Source organism: Pseudopipra pipra, chromosome W (assembly GCF_036250125.1).
Source record: "Pseudopipra pipra isolate bDixPip1 chromosome W, bDixPip1.hap1, whole genome shotgun sequence".
Taxonomy (NCBI): domain Eukaryota; kingdom Metazoa; phylum Chordata; class Aves; order Passeriformes; family Pipridae; genus Pseudopipra; species Pseudopipra pipra.
Genome location: NC_087580.1, coordinates 25113161 through 25137546, shown reverse-complemented (window position 1 = coordinate 25137546; position 24386 = coordinate 25113161). Strand labels below are relative to the sequence as shown.

The window sequence follows — 24386 nt, the reverse complement described above, 5'->3', positions numbered from 1 at the left end:
CGATAGCAGAAGAAACCTGCCCTGCCCTGCCAGGCTTTGCTCTTTCCACCCCCAGCCTCTGCCCAGCCCTGAGGGAGCTCCCCAACCCGGCTGAGAGCTGCCCCTGGCAGTGGCAGAGCTCCTGCCCCGGCACAGCCCTGGGCTGCAAGACCCTGCTCTGCAGGACAGCTTGGGGCAGCCTGGGTGACACAGCCCAGCTTCACAACCCTGCAGCCATCCCTGGGAGAAGGGAACCCTGCTGGGATGTGGCGAGGATGGTGCAGCAGGGAGTGGGATGTGCCAGCGTTAGGAGATCTTTGCACAAACTGCAGACACATTGCCCTTCATGCTGACTCACCGTGTGGGAGCCTGGAAAGATTCCTCCTCCAGTGGATCTTCCTCTCGAATTCCCTCACAGCTCAGGCTGTGTGTAACCTCTTTCTGCCTTGCTTTTGTGCCCTGGGTGCTGCAGGCAGTGCCCTCAGCCCTGCTGGGCTGTGCAGAGGAGCTGCTCACCGGCAGAGCTGTCTCTTTGAAGCTCTTCTTGCTTACCAGGAGCTCCCTGTGTGCCAGAAGCCCGGCCCAGCTCAGCAGCACAGCAACAGCCCCAGGCATTTCATGACCCTCAGGGGGTTTGGTGTTGTTTACATGAGACTCAGTCCCTGAGAGGAAGTTCAAACAAGTTCTCAAGAAGTCAAAACGAGTTTGAAATACTGAAGTTTCTTGTACTGTTAATGGGTCCTACTGAAGAACATGACTGTGAAAGTGTCCCCAGATTCCAGTTGGAACAGAAAACTGCAGACAGTGATGACAAGGATGGACAAGCAAGGGAAAGGTGGCTCTAATGCGGAATAAACTTTGACTTGTTTCTTTAATCCAAAGGGCCAAGCGCCGGCCCCCAGCCCCTGAGAAGGCAGATCCTGTCCCTGCCTCATTCCTCAGGGCTCTTCCTGGGGCACTGGGATGTGGGATGTGCAATGCCAAGGGCAGGACCATGGGGTGGCACCTGCCAGGCTGCTGAGCAGGGACAAGGAGGCCATGAGGCCCCAGGGCTGCAAGGGGCACTCCCCTCCTCCTGGCATCAGGGGCACAGACAGCAGCCACGGCCAAAGGCCTGCAGAAGGTGGCTCTGTCAGGGCCTTTCAGCTTCTCCCCCTCCCTGTCTCCTCTCCAGCCCAGGCTGTCCTACGGTGTCCATGCCCTGCCCCTTTCCCTGCAGGCTGTTGTCATCCCCCCGGCTGCCCCACCTGGCTGGCACCTTCCTGCACTGACATCTCTGCGTCCTCCCTGGCTCTTCCTGCACACACAAAGCCTTGGGCTCATCCTGACTCCTGCTTTGTGACATATTGCACCACAATATTGACTTTGGAGGGAAATTTCTGACTTCTTGTCACCAGTCTAGGCCACCCCAGCTGCCCTTGGTGGCACTAGTTATTTCTTAGGCTGTTTTCTGACAGGAAGAAAAGCTCCACCAGCTCTCACACCCCCCTTCCAGACCTCTCAGGCTACTCCTCTACTTGTCCTCAATCTTCACACCCCTGACCCCTGAGTCCTCAGCCTCTATATATGGGTCCTGTGCTTGAGGCCCCATATTCCTTTTTGAGGGATCTCTGGGACCTCTCCAAGGTTTTGGAAGATGACAATAGAGTGCTCTTATCCCAGGAAACACAGAGGGACACTTTTTTCCAAGAGTTGTCTTGGCAGAATGAGTCACGATCTCTTTAAACTTTCTGGCACAAGGGAGCTCTGAGCTCTGGGTATGGAGGGAGCTCCAAGTGCCAACCACAGGAGTGGGAGCTACAAATCATCAGGTCTGGTGTTCTTTGGAGGGCCAGACACTGGTGAGAGTGGGGGGTGTGTGTGCACATGGAAGGACTTGAAGGGCACAGTGAACTGTCTCAAAACACTGTCAAAGCAGGAAAATCCCATAAGGCACCACAACACATAAGCACTGGTGGCAAACAGGAAGGCCTTTAATTCCAAGGCCTAAACAGAAATGAAGCTTTGGAAGTAGCCCCCAGGACAGAATTGCACTGTGCAGACTGTGGGAAAGAGCAGACAGCCCCAACAGGAAGCCAGGGCTGGTAAGGCAGGTCTGGGGAACCCATCCAGACAAAGATTCCCACCTGCAGACTGGAAGCACACTGGGCAAAGCTCCCACCATGATGAGCTGTGGGAAAGGAAGCAAGTCCTCTTAGATGTGCCAGCCTAAGCTGTGGGAACAGCATCTACCCCCCTGAATACCCGGGGCTTGGGCTGTATAAAAGTGATAGCCCAGAAGCACAACCTGGGGACCCTCCACTGAGCAGAGCAGGGTGAAGAAGGACCAGTGGGATGCCTCAGGGATCTCCATGGTGTGATACATTTACTTCATCTCTGTCTCTCTCTCACTGGCTTCCCACCACCCTCTTCTTCTCTCTCTTTCTATTTCTTTCTCTCTCTCTCCCTCCTATTTACTGTTAAATCAAACCTGGACTGCAGACTTTGGCACATGGTCTCCTTTGCAGCTGAATTTGGGCAGAGGCGTCTTTTCATAATGGGAACCTGACAGTATCCATGAGGTTTTACAGTGTGGGAATGGCCACTGGATTCCATGAGGTTCCACAGAATCGCAGGGTCCATTTGGCTTCGTAAGGCTCTGTAGTGTGATAATGGACCCTTGATTCCATGGGTTTGCAAAATGTCTCAGGACTCCTTTGGTTCTAGGAGGCCCCACATAGTGGCCCCTTGGTTCCATGAGATTCCACAGTGTCCCAGGAATCCTTTGTCTCCATGAGCCCTGCAGTGTCACAATGGCCCCTTGATTCCATGAGGTTCCACAATGTCACAGGGATTCCTTTGCTTCCATGGGACCCTGCAGTGTGACAATGGCCCTTTGATTCCATGAAGTTCCACAGTGCCAATATGGGCCCTTGATTTCTTGAGGTCCACAGTGTCCCGGGGTCCCTTTGTCTCCCTCATGCTCTGCAGTGTCACAGTGGCCCCTTGATTCCATGAGGTTCTGAAAAGTCTCAGGGTTCCTTTGGTTCCATGAGGCCCTGCGGTGTCACAGTAGCCTAGTAATTCCATGTGTTTCCACATTGTCCCAGGGTTGCTTTGGTTCCATGAGTCCCTGAGGTTCCTCAGTGTCATAATGGCCCCTTGATTCTATGAGGTCCCGAAATGTCTCAGGGCTCCCTTAGTTCTAAGAGGGCCTTCATGGCACAATGAATCCTTGGTTCCATGAGGTTCCAAAGTGTCTCAGAGTTCCTTTGGGTCCAGAAGGCCCTACAGTGTCACAATGGCCCCTTTACTCCAGGAGGTTCCACAGTGTCCTTGCTGGAACACACAGGGCTGTAATGTTGTCACCCCTGCAGAGCTGCCTCCAGCTCTGGGCTCCAGCACAGGAAGGACATGGACCTGTTGGAGCGAGTCCAGAGGGGACCATCAAAGTGACCAGAGGGATGGAGCAGCTCTGCTGTAAGGAAAGGCTGAGAGAATTGGCATTGTTGCGGCTGGAGAAGAGAAGGCTTTGGGGTGACCTAATTGTGGCCTTGCAATGCCCGAAGGGAGCCAACCAGAAAGATGGGGAGAGACTATTTACAAGGGCCTGGAGTGACAGGCCAAGGGGAATGGCTTCACACTGAGAAGAGGAAGGGTTAGATGGGATATTAGGAAGAATTTCTGGACTGTGATGGTAGTGAGATCCTGGCACATGTTGCTCAGAGAAGTTCTGGCTGCCCCATCCCTGGAAGTGTTCACGGCCAGGTTGGATGGGGCTCTGAGCTCTGAGTCTAGTGGAAGGTGTCCCTGCCCATGGCAGGGGGTTGGACTGAGATGCTCTTTAAAGTCCCTTCCCACCCAAACCATTCCATGATTCTGTGACTGGTGGGGGATGTGGTGGTTAGAGCTGACGGGCACAGAGACCCCAAAATGATGGAGTTTTCCATTCTGGGTGGAGGAAGAAGAGGGCAGCAGAACTGACACCCTGGACTGCTGGTGGTCAGACTTTGTCCTGTTTGGGAGACTGACTGAGCTGGGTGTGAGTGTGGATGTGCTGGAGGGCAGGAAGGCTCTGCAGAGGGATCTGGACAGGCTGGATCAATAAGGCCAAGTGTCAGGGCCTGCCCTTGGCTCCCAACAACCCCCTGGAACGCTCCAGGCTGGGGGCAGAGGGGCTGGAGAGCTGCTCAGCAGGAAGGGACTTGGGGGTGCTGCTTGACAGCGGCTGGATATGAGGCAGAGTGTGCCCAGGGGGGCAAGAAGGCCAAGGGCATCGTGGCCTTTGTGGAGAAGAGTGTGGCCAGCAGGAGCAGAGAACTGATTGCCCCTCTGTGCTGGGCACTGGGGAGGCCCCACCTGGAGTGCTGTGTCCAGTTCTGGGCCCTCAGTGCCAAAAGGCCCTTGAGGGGCTGGAGCATGTCCAGAGAAGGGAACGGAGCTGGGGAAGGCTCTGGAAAACATGTCAGCTGAGGGACGGCTGAGGGAACTGGGCTTGTTGAGTCTGGAGAATGGGAGGTTCAGGGGGGACCTCACTGCTCTCTACAATGACCTGAAATGAGGTTTTAGTGGGTATGGGAGTTGGTCTCTTCTGCAAAGCCTTTAGTGACAGGAAGAGAGGAAACGGCCTTAAATTGCATCAGGCAGGGTTCATATTAGATATTCAAAAACCCTTTTTCCCCTGAGAGAGTGCTCAGGCACTGGAACAAGTAACCCAGGGAGGTGGTGCAGTCTCTGGAATTGTTCAGATGACATCTGAATGTGGCACTTTGGGATGGGGTTTAGGGATGATTCTGGTGGTGCTGGGTTGACAGTTGGACTAGAAGATCTGGAAGGTCTCTTCCAACCTTGATGATTCTGTGGTTCTCTGACCTGTCATCCGTTTTCAGGTTTGTGCTCTAACAAGAGCCTGGGGATGTTTTCTCTGTTGGGTCCACAGAGATTGTGTTGTGTGAGCTTTTTTCCTCTACGATCAAAACAAGGAGTAATTAATGCTAAATCCAGCAGGTGGCTTTCAAGGAATAACTTGGTCCAGTTTGTCCAACTATGTCCAAACAGGTGAGGAAAATCTGGAACTTTAGAAGGGTTAGTCTTTTACCTCATTAGCAGGATATTCAGGGGTGCACCAAGTGCCTTCCAGTGAGAAGCACAAGAGACCAGGAGACAGTGACAATATTGTTCTAATGTTAATGTCACTGGAGCACAGAGTGAGATTACTTCTGAGTTATGTTTCTTTAATTACTGATTGTGAATAAAGATAAAATGATATAGTTGATGACACTTTAGTATTTATTTCACACTCTTAACAAGAAGGTATTTTCCAGCTGGACTTTGAATAAGGTTCCATGGTATATTGCAAATTTCTATCTTAAGTTAACAGTCTACTTCTTCCCAAAGAAATTCTCAGCAGCTAACACCCTTGCATCATCTTGCTCTTTCCCTGATGGCTTGGCTTCTTTCCTGTTTTATCACTTCTCAGCCACTCGTGCCAGAGGCAATATTGAGGAAAGAACTGGGTTTTAAAAAAGAGAAAATGCAAGAACTTCCTTCAGGCAGTCAGTTCTTCTGGGCAGGGCCGTCTGACTCTTGGTGTGTTTCCCTCCATGTGCTCAGCACCGGCACAGGGCACACTGAGGGAGGTCTCCAAACTTTCCTGTAGGTGATTCCGTCAAAACTAATCCCCTCCCAGGGCATCACAAGATGATGCTAATCAGCTCTTCCAAGTCAAAGGATACTTCTTTTTCCCCAGGGCAGAAAAGATGGAAACATGCTACCGGTGCAAGAAGGGGACAGCGGAGGCCCATCCTCTGCCCTGGGGGCGGTGACCCAGACTCCCTGTTTGTCCTCTAGTCCCTCTAGGAGCCCTGAGGTTTCCCTCTGGCTCCCTGTGCTTGGAAAGCCTTCCAAATCCATTCTGGTGAGGGGAGGTGGTGATGCAGCAACAGCAGCCGCCTCGTGGGATGGACACCCCTGGGGAGGCAGAGCTGGGGCCACTCATTCTGTGCCCTGTCCTGGCTGGGTGCTGGGGGGACTGCCCTGAGGAGAGACAAATGAGGCTTCTCCTGGGGAAAGCCTCAGCCAGAGCTCAGCTTCCCAAACAAGGCTGGGGCTGTGGGTGTGCTGAGGGGGGAGCTGTCCTGCAGGAAGCAGGACAGGACAAGCAGGACGCAGTCTGCTCATGACACGGCGCATCTGAAGGACACCATGGGTTTGGGCCCATTGTTGCTGCTTTATTAAATCACAGCTGCCTCCAACTGGCTCAGTGGAGACAGAAGAGCAGTGCTCGTAGTTTGAATCGTGGTTTTTGCTGAAGATTTGAAGGCATCAGGATTCCAGTTTTCCTGCCTGTATAAAAGACAGAGTTTCTTTTTTGTGATAACATCTACGACTGGAAAGATCCCCAGGCAGCCACCAGGGATGATGTCACAGGGATGATGTGATATCAAAGGAGAGATGTGATGTCACAGGGGGGTTGTGATGTCATGGGGAGGATGAGATGTAACAGGAAGGATGTGATGTCACAGAGGAGGATGTGATGTCACAGGGAGCTTTGATGTCACAGAGGAGGATGTGATGTCATAGGAGTCATGCAGTGTCACAGAGGGGGATATGATGTCACAGAGGAGGATGTGATGTCACAGAAGAGGTGTGATGTCATAGGAGATATGCGATGTCACAGAGGAGGATGTGATGTTACAGGGAGCTGTGATGTCACAGAAGAGGGTGTGATGTCACAGAGAAGGATGTGATGTCATAGGAGACATGCGATGTCACAGAGGTGGATGTGATGTCACAGAGGAGCTGTAATGTCACAGGGAGTTTTGATGTCACAGAGGAGGATGTGATGTCACAGACGAATATGTGATGTTACAGAGGAGGATGCGATGTCACAGGGGAGCTGTGATGTCACAGAGGAGCTGTGATGTCACAGAGGAGGATGTGATGTCATAGGAGACATGTGATGTCACTGAGGGGGATGTGATGTCACAGAGGAGGATGTTATGTCATGGGGAGCTGTGATGTCATAGGAGAGCTGAGATGTCACAGAGAAAGATGTGATGTCACAGAGGAGCTGTGATGTCACAGAGGAGGATGTGATGTCACAGGGGAGTTGTGATGTCACGGGAGAGGTGTGATATCATGTTATAGATGAGATGTGATGTCACAGAGGAGGATGTGATATCACATGATAGATGTTACGCAGGGAGGAGCCGAGGTTGGGGAGGGCAAAACCGGCCCCAGAATGGATCAGAAATGGGGACCCCCCTGCTTTCCCCTGTGTCAACCTGCTCTGTGGGGCTTTGGGAAGGCACCTCCTCCTCAATGGGCATCCAACTCACCCTAAAGGTGCCAGAACCACCCCACAGACCCCCAAGGACCCCCTAAATCCATCCAGAGCCCACCCAGGACCCCCTCAATCCCCTTTTCTGGGGGACCTTTAGGGGCACTGGTGGCTGAGCTGGGCAGCAAAGTTCATACCTGTCTGCAGCCTGAGTCACTGAAAGGCTGATTTTTAAGCACAGAAAGGAGAAGTTTGAGGCAGTTTGTTGAAGGCAGAAGGACTGATTTCTCATGTATTTTAATTACTTCTGACATGCTCCAAAGCCTGGTTTTCAGGGGTTTATTTAATTTGGCAAGTTCTTGGGGTTTTCTTGGGCTTTTCTTTGTGTGTGGGGTGGGTGGGTTGGTTGTTTTTACAGTTACTTGTCTCATATACTTGGTGCTTTTCCCAGGCGAACATTGATTTGTGTAGAGACAAAATCCCAGGAGAATATCTTAATCTGGGGATAAAAATACTCCCCTGGGAAGGATGCAGGATGAGTTGGTATTATTTATTTAAGAGTTTCAGGCCCACAACGAGCAGTTTCAGCCAAATTTTCTAAGTGACTGAGGAACCCTTTTCTCCAAATGTGCTCCCCTGAAGCAGTTTCAAATCCCCAGTTGTGATTCAGTATTCTGGAATGATTCTAAAGAAATTAAATTCTTTTTGGCCATCATCTAGGCAACTGCTGCCACAGATAACATCGATTGCAAGAAGGCAGAAGAGAAGGACATGAAAGGGCCACCTGTGAGCAAAAGGTATTTTTCATTTTCAGTAGTCTCTGAATTTTTGTTACTAGTTTTCTGTTTCTGTGGAAGAGTTCAGTGTCCTCCCTCCTGGGAGGGATGGGAACAAATGATTAAATGTGGAAAATGTTCCGTTCCAACACTGCAACCTGTAAATTGTCCAGATGGTCTAAAGATGTCCAGATTATCGAAAACCTTCCATATTTTTGTTTTCAGGGAGAGAGAAATATTTGATGAAGAAATCTAGCAAAGGCAAAAGTGCAAGGCCAAGCCTCAGCCTGTGGAAAGCTGAGGGGTGGCACTGGCAGCCCCAGAATTACATAGGGAAAATAAGAAACACAGGAATTTTGGGGTGAGATCGAGCTTTTTTCAGTGGGGTTGATCCACTTTGAGATGACAGATTGATCCCTCTCGACTTTTGGGATGCAGAGCTGGGAGAGACTGGAATGTTAATGGTCCATGGCTCCAACACTCTCCAGTTGCAGAAGCAGTGAGGGCTTTGCTGCCCAAGGGCAATGGAACCGCCCGGGGCAGAGGGGGGAACACCCACCCCTGGAGAGGACAGGCTGGGTTTGGAGCCAGAAAGGAGAAGTGTTATTTTTATGTTTTTATATCACTATGGACAGGAGCCAAAACTGCCCCAAACCTACTTTACATGGAGACAAAATTGTTCTAGACTAAACCCAACATACATATATATATATATGCATATATATATATATATATATATATATATATATATATATATGTATATAGATAAACCATCCTCGGGAGGGAGGGGGCTCTGCATCTTTCTACTCTGACACTTTCTTTCTTTTCCCTTCTACATTTTCTTAAATGTTATTTTTATGGTTTCATGTCACTATAGACAGGAAACAAAATGGCTCCAAATCTGCTTTACATGGCAACTAAACTGCTCTAAACACTACATATATATATGTCTATAAACACTGATTATTCACTGTCCTTTCACTCTAATCTGCCTAAGGCGGGTTGGGACAGGGGCTGGACATGGGGGAAGCTTCTGGCAGCTGCTCACAGAACCCACCCCTGGAGCCCCCCAGGAACCAAAACATAGCCATCCAGACCCAATACACTGCCCAGCTTGGATCACCTGGAGTGTGGGCCACCAGGTCTGTGCTCAAAGTGGGTCCCTGTGGATCATCCAATGGGGGTCCTCCGATGGCTGATGGAACTGGAATAGCGGCCGAAGCTCTTCCCGCAGTCGGGGCACTGGTAGGGCTTCTCTTACCGATGGGTCCATCAGTGTGAGATCAAGGCAGAGCTGTAGGTGAAGCTCTTCCCACACTCCTCACACTTGTAGGGCCTCTCCCCGTTGTGGATGTGCCGGTGGGTGACAAGGGTGGAGTTCCAGTTGAAGCCCTTCCTGCAGTCAGTGCAGTGGAAGGGCCTCTCACCCGTGTGTGTCCACTGGTGCTGGAGGAGATGTGAGCTGGTCTGAAACCTCTTCCCACATTCTCCACATATGTAGGGCTGTTCCCCGGTGTGGATGCACTGGTGTTGGATCAGGTGGGAACTGTACCTGAAGCTCTTCCCACATTCCCTATACTTGTAGGGCTGTTCCCCGGTGTGGATGCACTGATGGGTGACGAGGTGGGACCTCTGGCTGAAGCTGTTTCCACATTCCCAACATGTGTAGGGCCATTCCCTGGTGTGGATGTGCTGGTATTAGATCAGGTTGGAGCTGTTACTGAAGCTCTTCCCACATTCCCTGCATGTGTAGGGCCACTCTCCAGTGTGGATGCGATGGTGTTGGATCAGGTTGGAGCTGTACCTGAAGCTCTTCCCACATTCCCTACACTTGTAGGGCCGTTCCCCGGTGTGGCTACGCTGGTGGTGCATCAGGTGGGAGCTGTCCCTGAAGCTCTTCCCACACTCCCCACACGTGTAAGGCCGTTCCCCAGTGTGAATGCGCTGGTGTCGGATCAGGCTGGATCTGTCCCTGAAGATCTTCCCACATTCCTCACATGAGCAGGGCCGTTCCCCAGTGTGGATCATCTGGTGTCGTATCAGGTTGGTGCTCTGGCTGAAGCTCTTCCCACATTCCCCACACGTGTACGGCCGTGCCCCAGTGTGGATTTGCTGGTGTCGGATGAGGTTGGTACTCATTCTGAAGCTCTTCCCACATTCCAAGCACCTGAAGGGCTTCTCCCTGCTGGGAAGCTGCTCAGGGACCACCAGCTCAGAGCTCCCCCTCAACCTCCGGCCGCCTTCCCGGCACAGGCTGGCTCTTTCCTCCTCAGAGCACCCTGGGATGGCTTTGGAGCCCCTCCTGCGGGGGGATCTCCGGCCCTTTTCCTCCCCGCTGCCTTCCTGCGCCATGGAGCCCTTCAAAACGGCCTCTCCCACCAGGGTCTCACGGGGGGATTTGTCCTCCGGGCTCTCTGTCCTCAGCTCGGGGCCTGGGGCAGGAAGCAAGAAGGACAGGCAGGGGATTTGCCTCCGGCCCACAGGGAAGGCCAAGGACATCCCCCCAACTCCGGCCCCGGCAGGACGGCGGCGCCAGCGGGGTTGTCCTGCAGCCGGGGCCATGCTCGGCTGACAGAGCCAGCACAACACCCGCCCAAAGGGACACTGACTTCCTCCTCACCTGCCTGGGGGGCCCAAGGCATCTTCCTCTTCCTCGCAGCCTCCTCCTCCATCCGCCCAAGCTTTGGGAAGGACAAATCCTGATGGGGGGGAAAACAAGGGCTGAGCGTGTTGGCTTGGGGGTTCCTCCTGCCCAAACGTCCATCTCTAGAGCTCATCGAGCATCCTGTGTCCATAAAAACCTCCAAACCACCAAGATTCAGCCCAGAAAAACCCAAAACACCGAGATTCAGGCAAAAAAACCACTTAGAAATAGCAAGAAGATCCCTGTCCTCCCACACTGCAAAAATATGAGATTCAGTTGAAAAATACTCCAAAATATGAAGATTCAGCTCAAAAAAATCTCTCCCAGAAGTTCCCCCTCTCTAATCTCTCCCCTCTGCGGTTCGGAGGGTCTCCCCTGTCTTGGATGTTGGGGCTCCCACTTAGGGATGCTGGGAATGTTGGGGGTCCCAAGGGTCCCTTCTCCTCTGACTCTCGCCTTCAGGGTGCTGCGTTTCCAGATATTCCCCTTCTCCAGGTTCTCCATGTTGTTGTCCCAGAGATCTCAGGGTTCCCCACTGTCCAGGCTTCCCCTTCTCTGCGACCCCTGTTACAGGCTCCCGGGGGTCCCAGGGCTCCTCCCTCTCCGTGCTCCCCCCTCCAGGCTGCCAGGGTTCCCCCAGCTCCAGCATCTCCCCGCTCCACCCTCCACACTCAGCAGCTCCCGGGCTCCACACCCACCCCCGGCACTCCCAGGGGGGCCCCAAACCCGCTGTGTCCCCCCCGCCGGCACCGGGCTGACAATGGAGCCGGCGGGGCCTGACCCAGAAACACCAACCCCCACCGTGGGGGGGGACCCACATCCCCCCACCCACCGCCGGGGCTCTGCCATGAACCCAGTGAGTCAAGCTCAGCAGAGGAGATTGTGCCCATGGATGGGATTGCAGAGGCTCCCTCAGGTCCCCAGCAGGAATCAACAACCAGGAATAGACACAAAAGGCCCCCCCGAAGATTCTGGGGCAGTGTTCTGTAGGGAGGGGACAGTGTCACCCCACCAGGGCGGGGTTGGCAAGTGGGAGGCTGATCCAGGGGTCTGCAAGAGGCCTCATGCTCTACACCAAGAGCCCCAGCTGCCCCTGGCCCTGGGCAGCTCTGCTGCCACAGGCTGTGCCCTCACCGTGGCCCTGCAATGGCCCTGCCTGTCCTTCACCTGTGGCCCTGCCCGTGGCCCTGTCCCTTGGCTCTCTCTCTGCCAGCTCAGTGTGGGGCACACGGGCTGGGGGTCCCTCCCAAGCCCCCCGGGCAGCCGGCGTTGGCTGGGGGGATGTGAGGGCTGGGCCTGCTCAGCACAGCCCCGGCCTCGTGCCCAGCACCTCCTTCCTGACCCACACAAGAGCTTCCCGGCCCCCCCAGGGCTCCCCTGCTGCTGCCTCTGCTCCTGGCCCTGCCTTTGCTGCTCCCTTGGCTGGGGCAGCGGCTGCAGGGGGGGATGGCAGCAGCTTCAGCTCCACGGCACTTCCTGGGGGGAGCTCAGCCCGGAGGGGACGGGCAGGGACCTGATGGGGATGGACAGGGGCCCAGCAGGGACAGACAGGGCCTGTAGGGGAAGGCACAGGGACAACCTGGCCCCCCACACTGCCACGGCTGTCTCTGCTCCTCCTTGCAGGCTCCGTGGCCAGGCACAGTTTGTGTTCCTGGGTGCCCACCATCTCAGCACTTGGAGACGCTCAAATCAGCGCCTGCAGCTCTGCAGCAAAGCCCCAGCTCACCTGGCACACAGGGGATGGACACAGCACCTGCTCGGGGATGGGCAGTCACAGCTTCATCTGTTTTTTTCCACCACAGGGCTCTCCTTCCTCAGCAGCACCTCTGCCTTGCACTTATTCTCAGCCTCACCTCAGGGACAGCTCTGGGCTCACCTCCGCGCCACTTCTCAGCCTCACCTCAGGGCCTGGGCTCAAGGACAGGAACCTGCAGGGAGGGGACATCAGGTGCAAGCTCAGGGCTGCCTGCTTGCACTGGCCTCTGGGCTTCTTTCTCCTTCTACAACCAGCCCAGAACTCAGCCTGCTTTTCTAACACAACACATTTACAGACTAACCTTGGAGATAGATATGGACAGACATCACTATCACCCTGGGGATAGAGCCTCAAGCATGTGCTGCCATAGGAATGGCAATCACAGAATCACAGAATCAGCTGGGTTGGAAAAGACCTCTGAGATCATCAAGTCCAACCCTGGATCCAACCCCGCCGTGCTTCCCAGACCATGGCACTGAGGCCACATCCACTCTCACCTTCAACACCTCCAGGGATGCTGACTCCACCCCCTCTCTGCCCAGCCCATTCCAAGGCCTGATGACTCTCTAGACAAAAAATTGCTTCCTAATATCCAACCTAAACCTCCCCTGGCACAGCTCAAGACCCAGCCCTCTTGTCCTACTGCCGCTGCCTGGCAGAACAGCCCCACCCCCACCTGGCTACAACCTCCTGGCAGGGACTTGCAGAGAGTGATGATTCATCCTGGGGACCTGAGGGAGCCTCTGCAATCCCATCCATGGGGCACAATCTACTCTCCAGAGCTTGACTCACTGTAGACTTCGCAGGGAAATCTCTGCTCGCAGCTGCATCCTGAGCCCAAGGTCAGTTTGTATCCACAAGTGCTGATCCAATGGGTGCCCTGGGACTGGAGCCTGGGCTCTAATTAACCTCTCCTGTGCTGCCAAACAACAGGAGCTGTATGGCCAAGGGACAAACTGTGATCCCTGTCAGTGTCCATGGCCCCTGTCAGTGTCCTTCAGGGAAATTGGGAGGAGGAAATGAAGAAACTGGTTTGGAACTAAACTGGTGTTAAAGTGGGAAAAACCTCCTTCCATGGAAAAAAAACATAGGCAGTTTTTCCTGGGCTGAACGAGCTCATTCAGGGACGAAGGACTGGGACTTCTGTGGACACTTGTGCTGGTTTCTTTGGACACTTGTGTTCCTTCCGAGAGCCCGTGGAAACACTCTGCTGTTCACTCCCAGTGCCACCAGTGCCTGGGTCCTGTCTGCAGCAGCAGATTGCAGTGGGATGGGAGAAATGCTTTTCTGAGCCTCTGGGCTGGACACAGGCACAGCCTGACCCTGAACCCAAGGAAAACAAAGACAAATTCCACGGTTTTAGCTGGACCAAGGGTGGAGGGGTTTCCTAAGGGCAGCACTACACCAGACTTTTGTGTGTGTGAAACAGGTAGAAGAACAAATGCCTGCACAGCCCAGAGCAGTCAGTGTGGGGCTGTGCTTGCTGCTGCAGAGACCCCCAGGGGACAAACCCAGGCAATAGTTTGGGTTTATTCCTTGCTCTGTGCCAATGGAATAGAATGTTCCACAGGAGCTCTGTCCCCCTCTGTGGCACCGGGTGGCTCAAAGCTGAAGAGGGTGGGGGTCAAGTGCAAGGTCCCTTCTGAAGTGTGTCCCTAAGGAGGACACTTGCCTTATTATTGCTTATTATTTGTAATATCTTACAGATCTATCATACAACACCTAAGGATGGATTCTATAGAATATGTGCCATATATATGATACAGAATATATCTGATTATTGCTTTATCTGTCTGTCCAGACAGATATTGTGTATGCAGAGAGATTGTATTTGAGGGATATGTTCCTCTCACTACCCTGTGAGCTCCACTCCCAATGCCAGCAAATTCCTGAAGCTCCCCCTTCTGTGCCCTGCAGGTTTTGGCAGATTTGCAAGAGCAGGGGAATCATTCCCTGCAGCCCCTTTGCACTGTAGGAAATGGGAGCCCTGTGCACATCCTGCTGCCTCCAGATTCCATTCTGGGTGTGGGAACGACCCTGTGGGGAGCAAAGAAATGCCTGGTTCTGCAGGAGCTGCAGATGCTCAAGGGGCAGCAGGACCAAGTCAGGGGCATAGGGGGGCATGGGGGGCTTTGTGGTGTGGGAGGGTCCTGGGGGAGCTGGGGAGGGGCTTTGGGGATTGGGGGTAAAGACCAGGACAGACCAGCACAGACCAGTACCTCCTCACTGCTCCCCGGATCTCTCCTGGAGCTGGGCCACCTTGTTGTGGGACACCTGAGCCCCCCCAGTGCCCTCCCAGTACAGCCCAGTGCCCCCAGTACAGCCCATTGTGTTCCTGTCCCAGGGTGTGGGTGATCCCTCTTTAGGAGGGTTGGAAGTGATTTGAGGGGGGGTTGTGGGAGATTTGGGGGGATCTGAGGAGTTTAGATGGGGATTTGGGGGTTTTGAGTGCCTTTAGGGAAGTTAAAAGAAGTCTTGGGGACATTGGTGGGTCAGAGGTACCTATGGGGGGAGGGGCTTAAAGGGTAAATGGAGGTTAGGAGACATTTGGGAGGGGTTAATGAGGCCTGGGCGGGCAGAGGAGGGGCTGCACCAGAGCAGGTGAGTCTTGAGACCCCCCCTCGGTGTCCCCAAGACCCTCTTGGTGTCCCCAGTTCCTCCCTTCACACCCCGAGGCCCCCCTGGTGTCTCCAATGTTCCCAGGGACTTCCCATAGCCCTAATTCCCCGCTGGCACCCCCAATTCCACTGTCCACAAACCCCTCCCCACTGTCCCCAAACCCCATCCCTGATGTCCCCAACCCTCCGTCTCACCCCAGGAGACCCCCCTGGACCCTCTGACCACAAAAACACCCCCCACACACACTCACAGAAAGAACAAGGGCATCTGGGGAAACACTGGGGAGAGTTGGGGGTCTTTGCAGGGCCCTACGTGATTACTGGGGGATACTGGGACACACTGGGGGGAACCAGGAGGCACTGGGAGGGACTGGGGGGTTACTGGGAAATTACCAGGACACACGGGGAGATACTGGGAGGTTACTGGGCCATACTGGGGGTTACTGGGTGCTCACTGGAACATCACTGGGCCATCCTGGGGGGCAGTGGAAGGTCACTGGGACACACTGGCTGGTCACTGAAGGGGTCACTGAAAAGTCACTGGGATATACTGGGGTCTAGGGATCCCCTTACCCGGATGTGGTACATTTCCCCCCCCGGATTTTGGGGGCCATCCCTAGGACCCCTTCTTTTTGGGGCTGGGGGACCCCCTGGACCCACTGCTGGGCTTTAGGGGACCCCCCAAAATGCCCTCAAAACCCCTGAAAGCCCCCCCTCGACACATCAAAACCTTCTCAAGGTCCCCTCAAATGCCCTCAGAGACCTCATCCCTCCCCAGCACCCTCTAAACCCTCTCAGTGACCCGCAAAACCCACCCGGGACCACTCAGTCCCCTTTAGGGACCCCCCAATCCCCCTCAGAGACCCTCAAAACTGTCTAAGACCCCGTAAACCCCCTAGAGACCCCAAAACTGCCTAAAAGGTCCCACCAGGACCTCCAAACCTCCTCAGAGACCCCCAAACCCCACCTGGCATCCCCCAAATCTCCTCAGAAACCAAAACCCCCTCAGAGACCCGCAAACCCCTTCAGGAACCTTCAATCACCCCCTGAGTCCCCTCAGGACACCGAACTCCCTCAGGGACCCCTCAAAGCCTCCTCGGTTATCCCCGAACCCCCCCGCTAAACCCTCCCGAGCCCCCCCGGGGGGACTCACAGCACTCAGAGCGAACCGCAGGCCCCGCCGCCATCACCGAGTCCCGGCTGCGCGCGCACCGCGTTCAGAGAACGCCGCCGCAGCCAATCAGCGCGCGGCCACGCCCCCGCAGCCCCGCCCCCGCCCCTGCCGCGTTGGCTGCCGGGAATCGGTGATGGCGGCGGGTCGGTCGGTGAGCTCTGAGTGCAGGCGGGGGGTGCAGGAGAGCGGGGTCTGGGGATCCCCTCGGGGGCTGCGGGGAGCGCGGCTGTGGGTGGAAAGGCTGCAGGGCTCGGGAGGGTTTAGCGCGGGGAGTTCGAAGGTTCGGAGGACTCTCTCGGGGGCCGTGGGGCCCGGAGGCCTCCCAAGAACCCGGAAGGGTGATTCGATTGCCGAGAAAGTCCCTCGGAGAAAAAAATTCAAAACCACCCAACCAAAAAAAGAATCCTAAAAAAAGGAAAAGTGAGAAAAAGGTCAGGAAAAAACTGCAAGGGCCAGGATGATTTTATTGCTTTGCTTCAGTTTTTCCTTGGTCTCCTCCTTCTCAGGTTCTTTGCTCCCTTCCTTTACAGAAAGCTCTTCTGCTGTTCTGTGGTTTTGCGGTCCCTTAGGGGCTTTTAGGGGTCCGTGAAGAGGTTTTGGGGGGCTCTGAGGAGCTTTGGTGTCACGAAGGGACTTAGGGGGGAGGTTAAAGGTTCCTGAAGGGGTTTGGGAATCCCTGAGGGAGTTTTGGAGTCTCCGAGGGAATTGGGAGGTTCTGGGGGGCTTTGGGGAGGGTCTTTGAAGCAGTATTGAAGGTTTCTAGGGGGATTTAGGGAGTCACAGACGGTTTTGAGGGTCTCTGAAGGAGTTTTGGGGGTCCCTGAAAGGGCTTGGGGGGTCCCAGGTGGGTTTTGCAGGTCACTGAGAGGGCTTAGGGTGTCCTGGGGGGGGATGAGGTCTCTGAGGGGATTTGGGGTGTCTTTGACAAGGTTTCAATGGGTCCAGAGGTGGATTTCTGAGGGGGTTTCAGGGGTTTTGAGAGGATTTTGGGGCATCTCCGTGTCAGTCCTGCCTGGCCACGGCCAAATAAAACTCCTATGATGCCATTTCTCATCCCACCATAGCACCTCTGCCAGCCCAGCAGACCAACCCCAAGGAAAGGAGATCCCAATTCTCCCCTCGAACCCCAGAGACCCCCAAAACTCAGCACACAGAGACCCCAAAGGAAGGGGGGCCTGGGTGTCCCCTAAAGCCCAGCAGTGGGGTTCAGGGGATCTCCCAGCCCCCAGGGGAGGGGTCCTGCGGGTGCCCCCAAAAGTCCAGGGGGAAGATGTAGCAGAACCGACTTAGGGGATCCCAGTGCCCCCAGTATATCCCAATGACCTCCTACTGGCCCTCAGTATGGCCCAGTGACCCCCTCAGTGACCAGCCAGTGTGTCCCAGTGACCTCCCACTGCCCCTCAGTATGGCTCAGTGATCCTGCAGTGAGCACCCAGTAACCCCCAGTATGGCTCAGTGATCCTGCAGTGAGCACCCAGTAACCCCCAGTATGGCCCAGTAACCTCCCAGTGTCTCCCCGTGTGTCCTGGTAATCCCCCAGTAACTCCCCAGTCCATCCCAGTGCCCCCTGGTTCCCCCCAGTGTGTCCCACTATCCCCCAGTAATCACTCAGTGCCCCTCAAAGGCCCCCAACTGTCCCCAGTGTGTCCCCAGATGCCCTTGGCCTTTCTGTTACTGTGGGGGGAGAGAGCATTTTTATGGTCAGAGGGTCCAGGGGGGGCTCCTGGAGGGAGATGGAGGGTTGGGGACATCAGGGATGGGGTTTGGGGACAGTGGGAACAATGAGGAGGGGTGTGGGGACAGTGGAATTGGGGGGAATTATGGCCATGGGGAGGCCCTGGGGACATTGGAGACACCAGGGGGGTCTCAGGGTGTTAAGGGGGGAATTAGGGACACCAAGAAGGTCTTGGGAACCCCAAGGGGGTATCAGGAGTCACCTGCTCATGGTGCAGCCCCTCCTCTTTCCCCCTAGACATCATTAACCCCCTCCCAAATGTCTCCTAACCCCCCTTTTCCCCCTCCCCCTACAGATCCTTTGACCTCCCAAGACCCCTTTTAACTCCCTTAAATGCACCCAAAGCACCCCAACCCCCCCCAAATTCCTATCCAACCACCCCCCCAAATCTCCCCCAGCCCCCCCTCAAATCACTTCCAACCCCCCCCAAAGAGGGATCACCCGGCACCTTGGGACAGGAACACAGTGGGCTGTACTGGGGGCACTGGGCTGTACTGGGAGGGCACTGGGGGGGCTCAGGTGTCCCAGGACGACGTGGCCCAGCTCCAGGAGAGATCTGGGGAGCAGTGAGGAGGTACTGGTCTGTCTTGGTCTGTCCTGGTCTGTCCTGGTCTGTGCTGGTTTGTACCCCGAATCCCCAAATCCCCTCCCCATCTCCCCCAAGACCCTCTTGGACCCCAAAGCCCCCCAGGCCCCCCCAGGCCCCTGACTTGGTCCTGCTGCCCCTTGAGCATCTGCAGCTGCTGCAGAACCAGGCATTTCATCAGCAAATGTGCAGGTGACACCAAGCTGGGGGTGTGTTGATGTGCTGGAAGGCAGGAGGGCTCTGCAGAAGGATCTGTCTGAGGAAGAGTGTGTCAGGAGGAGCGGGGAAGTGATTGTTGGGCTGGACTGAGCGCTGGTGAGGCCACCCCTGGAGTGCTGTGTCCAGCTCTGGGCCCCTGAGTTGAGGAAGGCCCTGGAGGGGCTGGAGCAGGTGCAGAGAAGAGCAGCGAGGCTGGGGAAGGGAGTGGAGCACAAGTGGTGTGAGGAGAGGCTGAGGGAGCTGGGGGTGTTGAGGCTGGAGAAGAGGAGGCTCAGGGGAGACCTCCTGACTGTCTGCAAGTCCCTGCCAGGAGGTTGGAGCCAGGTGGGGGTGGGGCTGTTCTGCCAGGAAGCAGCAGTAGGACAAGAGGGCTGGGTCTTGAGCTGTGCCAGGGGAGGTTTAGGTTGGATATTAGGAAGCATTTTTGTCTAGAGAGTCATCAGGCCTTGGAATGGGCTGGGCAGGGAGGGGGTGGAGTCAGCGTCCCTGGAGGTGTTGAAGGTGAGAGTGGATGTGGCCTCAGTGCCATGGTCTGGGAAGCACGGCGGGGTTGGATCCAGGGTTGGACTTGATGATCTCGGAGGTCTTTTCCAATGTGTCTGATTCTGTGATTCTCTGATTCCCATTCCTGTGGCAGCACATGCTTGAGGCTCTATCCCCAGGGTGATAGAGATGTCTGTCCATATCTATCTCCAAGGTTAGTCTGTAAATGTGTTGTGTTAGAAAAGCAGGCTAAGTTCTGGGATGATTGTAGAAGGAGAAAAAAGCCCAGAGGCCAGTGCAAGCAGGCAGCCCTGAGCTTGCACCTGATGTCCCCTCCCTGCAGGTTCCTGTCCTTGAGCCCAGGCTCTGAGGTGAGGCTGAGAAGTGGCGCGGAGGTGAGCCCAGAGCTGTCCCTGAGGTGAGGCTGAGAATAAGTGCAAGGCAGAGGTGCTGCTGAGGAAGGAGAGCCCCGTGGTGGGGCAGAGACAAAGCTGTGAATGCCCATCCCCGAGAAGGTGCTGTGTCCATCCCCTGTGTGCCAGGTGAGCTGGGGCTTTGCTGCAGAGCTGCAGGCGCTGATTTGAGCGTCTCCAAGTGCTGAGATGGTGGGCACCCAGGAACACAAACTGTGCCTGGCCACGGAGCCTGCAAGGAGGAGCAGAGACAGCCCTGGCAGTGTGGGGGGCCAGGTTGTCCCTGTGCCTTCCCCTGCAGGCCCTGTCTGTCCCTGCTGGGCCCCTGTCCATCCCCATCAGGTCCCTGCCCGTCCCCCACGGGCTGAGCTCCCCCCAGGAAGTGCCGTGGAGCTGAAGCTGCTGCCATCCCCCCCTGCAGCCGCTGCCCCAGCCAAGGGAGCAGCAAAGGCAGGGCCAGGAGCAGAGGCAGCAGCAGGGGAGCCCTGGGGGGGCCGGGAAGCTCTTGTGTGGGTCAGGAAAGAGGCGCTGGGCACGAGGCCGGGGCTGTGCTGAGCAGGCCCAGCCCTCACATCCCCCCAGCCAACGCCGGCTACCCGGGGGGCTTGGGAGGGACCCCCAGCCCGTGTGCCCCACACTGAGCTGGCAGAGAGAGAGCCAAGGGACAGGGCCATGGGCAGGGCCACGGGTGAGGGACAGGCAGGGCCATTGCAGGGCCACGGTGAGGGCACAGCCTGTGGCAGCAGAGCTGCCCAGGGCCGGGGGCAGCCGGGGGGGTTGGTACCAGCCAGTGCTGGGGCCGAGCAGAGCACGAGGCCTCTTGCAGAGCCCTGGAGCAGCCTCCCACTTGCCAGCCCCACCCTGGTGGGGTGACACTGTCCCCTCCCTACAGGACACTCCCCCAGAACTCTTCAGGGTGGGCTTTTTTGTATAGTCCTGGTTGCTGATTCCTGCTGGGGACCTGAGGGAGCCTCTGCAATCCCATCCATGGGGCACAATCTTCCTTCCAGAGCCTGACTCACTGCAGACTTTGCCGGGAAATCTGTGCTGGCAGCTGCATCCTCATCCCGAGGGCAGTTTGTATCCCCAAGTGCTGATCCATCCTGGGGACCCAAGGGATCCTCTGCCACTCCATCCATGCAGCAGGAGTCACCCTCCTGCCCTTGACTCCCTGCAGAGGAACAAGTGCCATCTCTCTGTTTGGGAGAAGACAGATGCTGCCCCTGGGCCATCAGAAGTGGTGCTGAAACCTCTTTCAGCCCAGCCCCGGGTGCAGTTTTCTCATCCCCTCACCGAGTGCCCGCTCCCCCAGCCGGCACTGACCAACCAGGGCGTTTGGCACACGTGGTTTGGTGGTTTGGAGAAACAGCCCTGGGCTGGCAGGGGGCCAGAGAACCTCGAGGAACAACACTGGTGAGTTTGAAGTGACACTACATTAATAGAGCTTTAGATTAATATATAGCAACTCAATCAAGTGCTCATGAAATGACCTCAATCCCCTCATCATCCTAATTAAATAGTATTTTCTTGGGCCAAATCTTGATATTTTGGAGTATTTTTGGCTGAATCCTAACTTTTTACAGTTTGTGAGCGGGTTTGTCTTTCTGTTTCTGAGGGGTTTTTTGCCTGAATCTTGGAGGTTTGGGTTTTTCTGGGCTGAATCTTGGTGGTTTGGAGGTTTTTATGGACACAGGATGCCCGGTGAGTTCTAGAGATGGACTTGGGCAGGAGGAACCCCCAAACCAACGCGCTCAGCCCTTGTTTTCCCCCCATCAGGATTTGTCCTTCCCAAAGCTTGGGCGGATGGAGGAGGAGGCTGCGAGGAAGAGGAAGATGCCTTGGGCCCCCCAGGCAGGTGAGGAGGAAGTCAGTGTCCCTTTGGGCGGGTGTTGTGCTGGCTCTGTCAGCCGAGCATGGCCCCGGCTGCAGGACAACCCCGCTGGCGCCGCCGTCCTGCCGGGGCCGGAGTTGGGGGGATGTCCTTGGCCTTCCCTGTGGGCCGGAGGCAAATCCCCTCCCTGTCCTTCTTGCTTCCTGCCCCAGGCCCCGAGCTGAGGACGGAGAGCCCGGAGGACAAATCCCCCCGTGAGACCCTGGTGGGAGAGGCCGTTTTGAAGGGCTCCCCGGCGCAGGAAGGCAGCGGGGAGGAAAAGGGCCGGAGATCCCCCCGCAGGAGGGGCTCCAAAGCCATCCCAGGGTGCTCTGAGGAGGAAAGAGCCAGTCTGTGCCGGGAAGGTGGTTGGAGCTTGAGGCGGAGCCCTGACCTGGTGGTCCCTGAGCAGCCTCCCAGCAGGGAGAAACCCTTCAGGTGCTTGGAATGTGGGAAGACCTTCAGCAGGAGCACCACCCTCCTCACCCACCAGCACATCCACACTGGGGAACGACCCTACCCATGTGGGGAATGTGGGAAGAGCTTCAGGCAAAGCTCCAAGCTTATCCAACACCAGCGCATCCACAGTGGGGAATGGCCCTACACATGTAGAGAATGTGGGAAGGGCTTCAGTGACAGGTTCACTCAACGCACCCACCAGCGCATCCACACTGGGGAACGGCCCTACACGTGTGGGGAATGTGGGAAGAGCTTCAACTGCAGCTCCAACCTCCTCACCCACCAGCGCATCCACACTGGAGAACGTCCCTACACGTGTGGGGAATGTGGGAAGAGTTTCAGGCACAGCTCCACCCTCCACTCCCACAAGCACATCCACACTGGGGAACTACCCTACACGTGTGGGGAATGTGGGAAGAGCTTCAGGAACAGCTCACACCTCCGTATCCACCAGCACATCCACACTGGGGAGCGGCCCTACGTGTGTGGGGAATGTGGGAAGAGCTTCAGGCACAGCTCCAATCTTCACGCCCACCAACGCATCCACACCGGAGAACAGCCTTACACTTGTGGGAAATGTGGGAAGAAGTTTCAGACCAGCTCTCATCTTCTCAGGCATGAGCAGACACACACGGATGAGAGGCCCTTCCGCTGCACCGACTGCGGGAAGGGCTTCAAGCAGAATGCTCACCTCGTCACCCACCAGCGCATGCACACCAGGGAGAGGCCCTACAAGTGTGGGGAGTGTGGGAAGAGCTTCACCCAGAGCTCTGCCTTGACCAAACACCAACGGACCCACTGCTAAGGGAAGCCCTGTGAGTGCCCCGACTGCGGGAAGAGCTTCGGCCGTAGGACTGACACACAAAAAAGGTTTCAAAAGGTCTTCAGGATTTTGAGTATCTGCACTCCAACATCAGTTTATTCTTTTGAATATGTGTAACTTTAACATCATTTTAGTCTGAAAGCCAAATTCACCACTACCCTGTTCCTCGATAAATGACCAGTTACACTGAAGCAAAGAGCACTGGAACCAGTGCAACAAGCCCCAGTCTGACTTTCACACCTGCCCACGTGTCCTGTTTTCTGCTGCTCTACAGACTTCCCTGTTTAAAATACAATGGAAAAATGAACAGTTTTTGGGGTTGTTTTGGTTTTGGGCTCGGGTTTCCCCCCCCCCCCTACTGTTCTCATTAACCTCATTACAAATCTATTTCAGTGTTTGAAGATGAATTAAAATTTTGAATGATTTTTAATGTTAATGCCTTGACCAAAATATCAAAACATGAAAAATAAAAAAAAAAAAAACCACTACAAAGCTGTCCATTATTGTGACAATCAAACACTCAGAAGTACGAACTTAAGCACAGTGAAAACCCCATAAGACCATTAAAAAGAATTTTAATATTTATATATTATTATATTTTTACTTAGCTTAACATAAGGAAATTTTATTCCTGACATCAGCTTTCCCCACCTCCCAAAATGGTAATTTAGTTACATCTTAGTCACCCTTGAAAGGCTCTTTCCAGTTGTGTTGGCCTCTGCCTTAGATGCTCATGAGATCTGCCAAATCCAATTTAAGGGCAAATTTCCCCACCAGGTTCAACTGCATTGGTTTTACCATAAACTTTGCAAGTAACCCCACAACTTTTATCTTAAACTCTTCTCTCAACCTTGTAAAATAATTAGCAGTAAACAGACCTGATAATGTGTTATAATTAAGAATACGTTCTTGTTCTCAGAGTTATTCATACACCAAAAAGATGCCACAGGAACAGCCAAAATATTAATAGCAACTTCTACACTTTGGAAATCTCCATTTGGTTTTTAAAGATTTCACAGTGGTTGTTTCCTTAGGAATTCAGGCACATTTTACTAACAAGTTTCAATAAAGTTACAAAAACATCTTCCTCCACTAAGACACAGGCAGTCATCCTAACCTGAGGTAGGCACTGAAAAGCCCAATTTTTTTCTTAGCTGTCACGAGTCTTTCATTCCTTCTGCCACATCAATTAGGCATCAGCCCATTTTTCAAGCTGCTGTTACCTACCAGCTCCTGGTTTGGTTTCCAAGCCCAGTATTTTGGCCACGATAAAATCAGGGACCTGGGCAGTCATGTCAGAATGACAAAGAGTGCTGACCCTCCCTGCCAAGGGAGACAAACCATTCCCAACCTCGACCAAAGGTTCAAGGCAACGATTCTGAAACAAAATTTACAAAGTTTTTCTCTTCAGTTTTTTGCTGCAATTCTCTTAAAAGACCACAGCAGTGAAAGACAAGGCCTGATGGCCAAACCCAGGGCTTCAGCCACTTGAGGTCTATTGAAACCTTCTGTCCCTCAAGTGGGAGACTGAAATCCAACAGCTTTCCTTCTGTGCACCTGAGGAGGTACCAAGGAAGAGGAGAATTTAAA

General features: G+C 54.7%; 1 protein-coding gene, 1 long non-coding RNA gene and 1 pseudogene across 3 annotated transcripts in view; 1 reads left to right on the top strand and 2 right to left on the bottom strand.

The window, feature by feature from the left end:
- Positions 1-24386, bottom strand: part of LOC135405723 (uncharacterized) — a 267008-nt gene that overhangs the window by 52532 nt on the left and 190090 nt on the right. The window lies entirely within an intron of this gene.
- The window catches only part of LOC135405261 (zinc finger protein 883-like), a 37436-nt pseudogene continuing 22195 nt past the window's right edge, over positions 9146-24386 (bottom strand).
- LOC135405310 (zinc finger protein 79-like) lies at positions 19581-23131 on the top strand. 2 transcript variants are annotated; one of them, XM_064639981.1, is made up of 3 exons: positions 19581-19773; positions 21421-22702; positions 22773-23131. In XM_064639981.1, exons 2-3 carry the CDS (start codon positions 21558-21560, stop codon positions 22867-22869), a joined length of 1242 nt encoding a protein of 413 aa, XP_064496051.1. In that variant the 5' UTR covers positions 19581-19773; positions 21421-21557; the 3' UTR covers positions 22870-23131. The 2 variants fall into 2 exon arrangements, with proteins under 2 accessions (XP_064496051.1, XP_064496052.1); XM_064639982.1 differs by having other exon boundaries at positions 21421-22857.

What these genes read in the sequence shown, in the direction of transcription:
- LOC135405310 (XM_064639981.1), top strand. Translation starts at nt 21,558, where the DNA reads ATGGCCCCGGCTGCAGGACAACCCCGCTGGCGCCGCCGTCCTGCCGGG. An exon ending in ATGCACACCAGGGAGAGGCC is followed by an intron (nt 22,703 to 22,772) that starts CTACAAGTGTGG and finishes CAACGGACCCAC; the next exon opens with TGCTAAGGGAAGCCCTGTGA.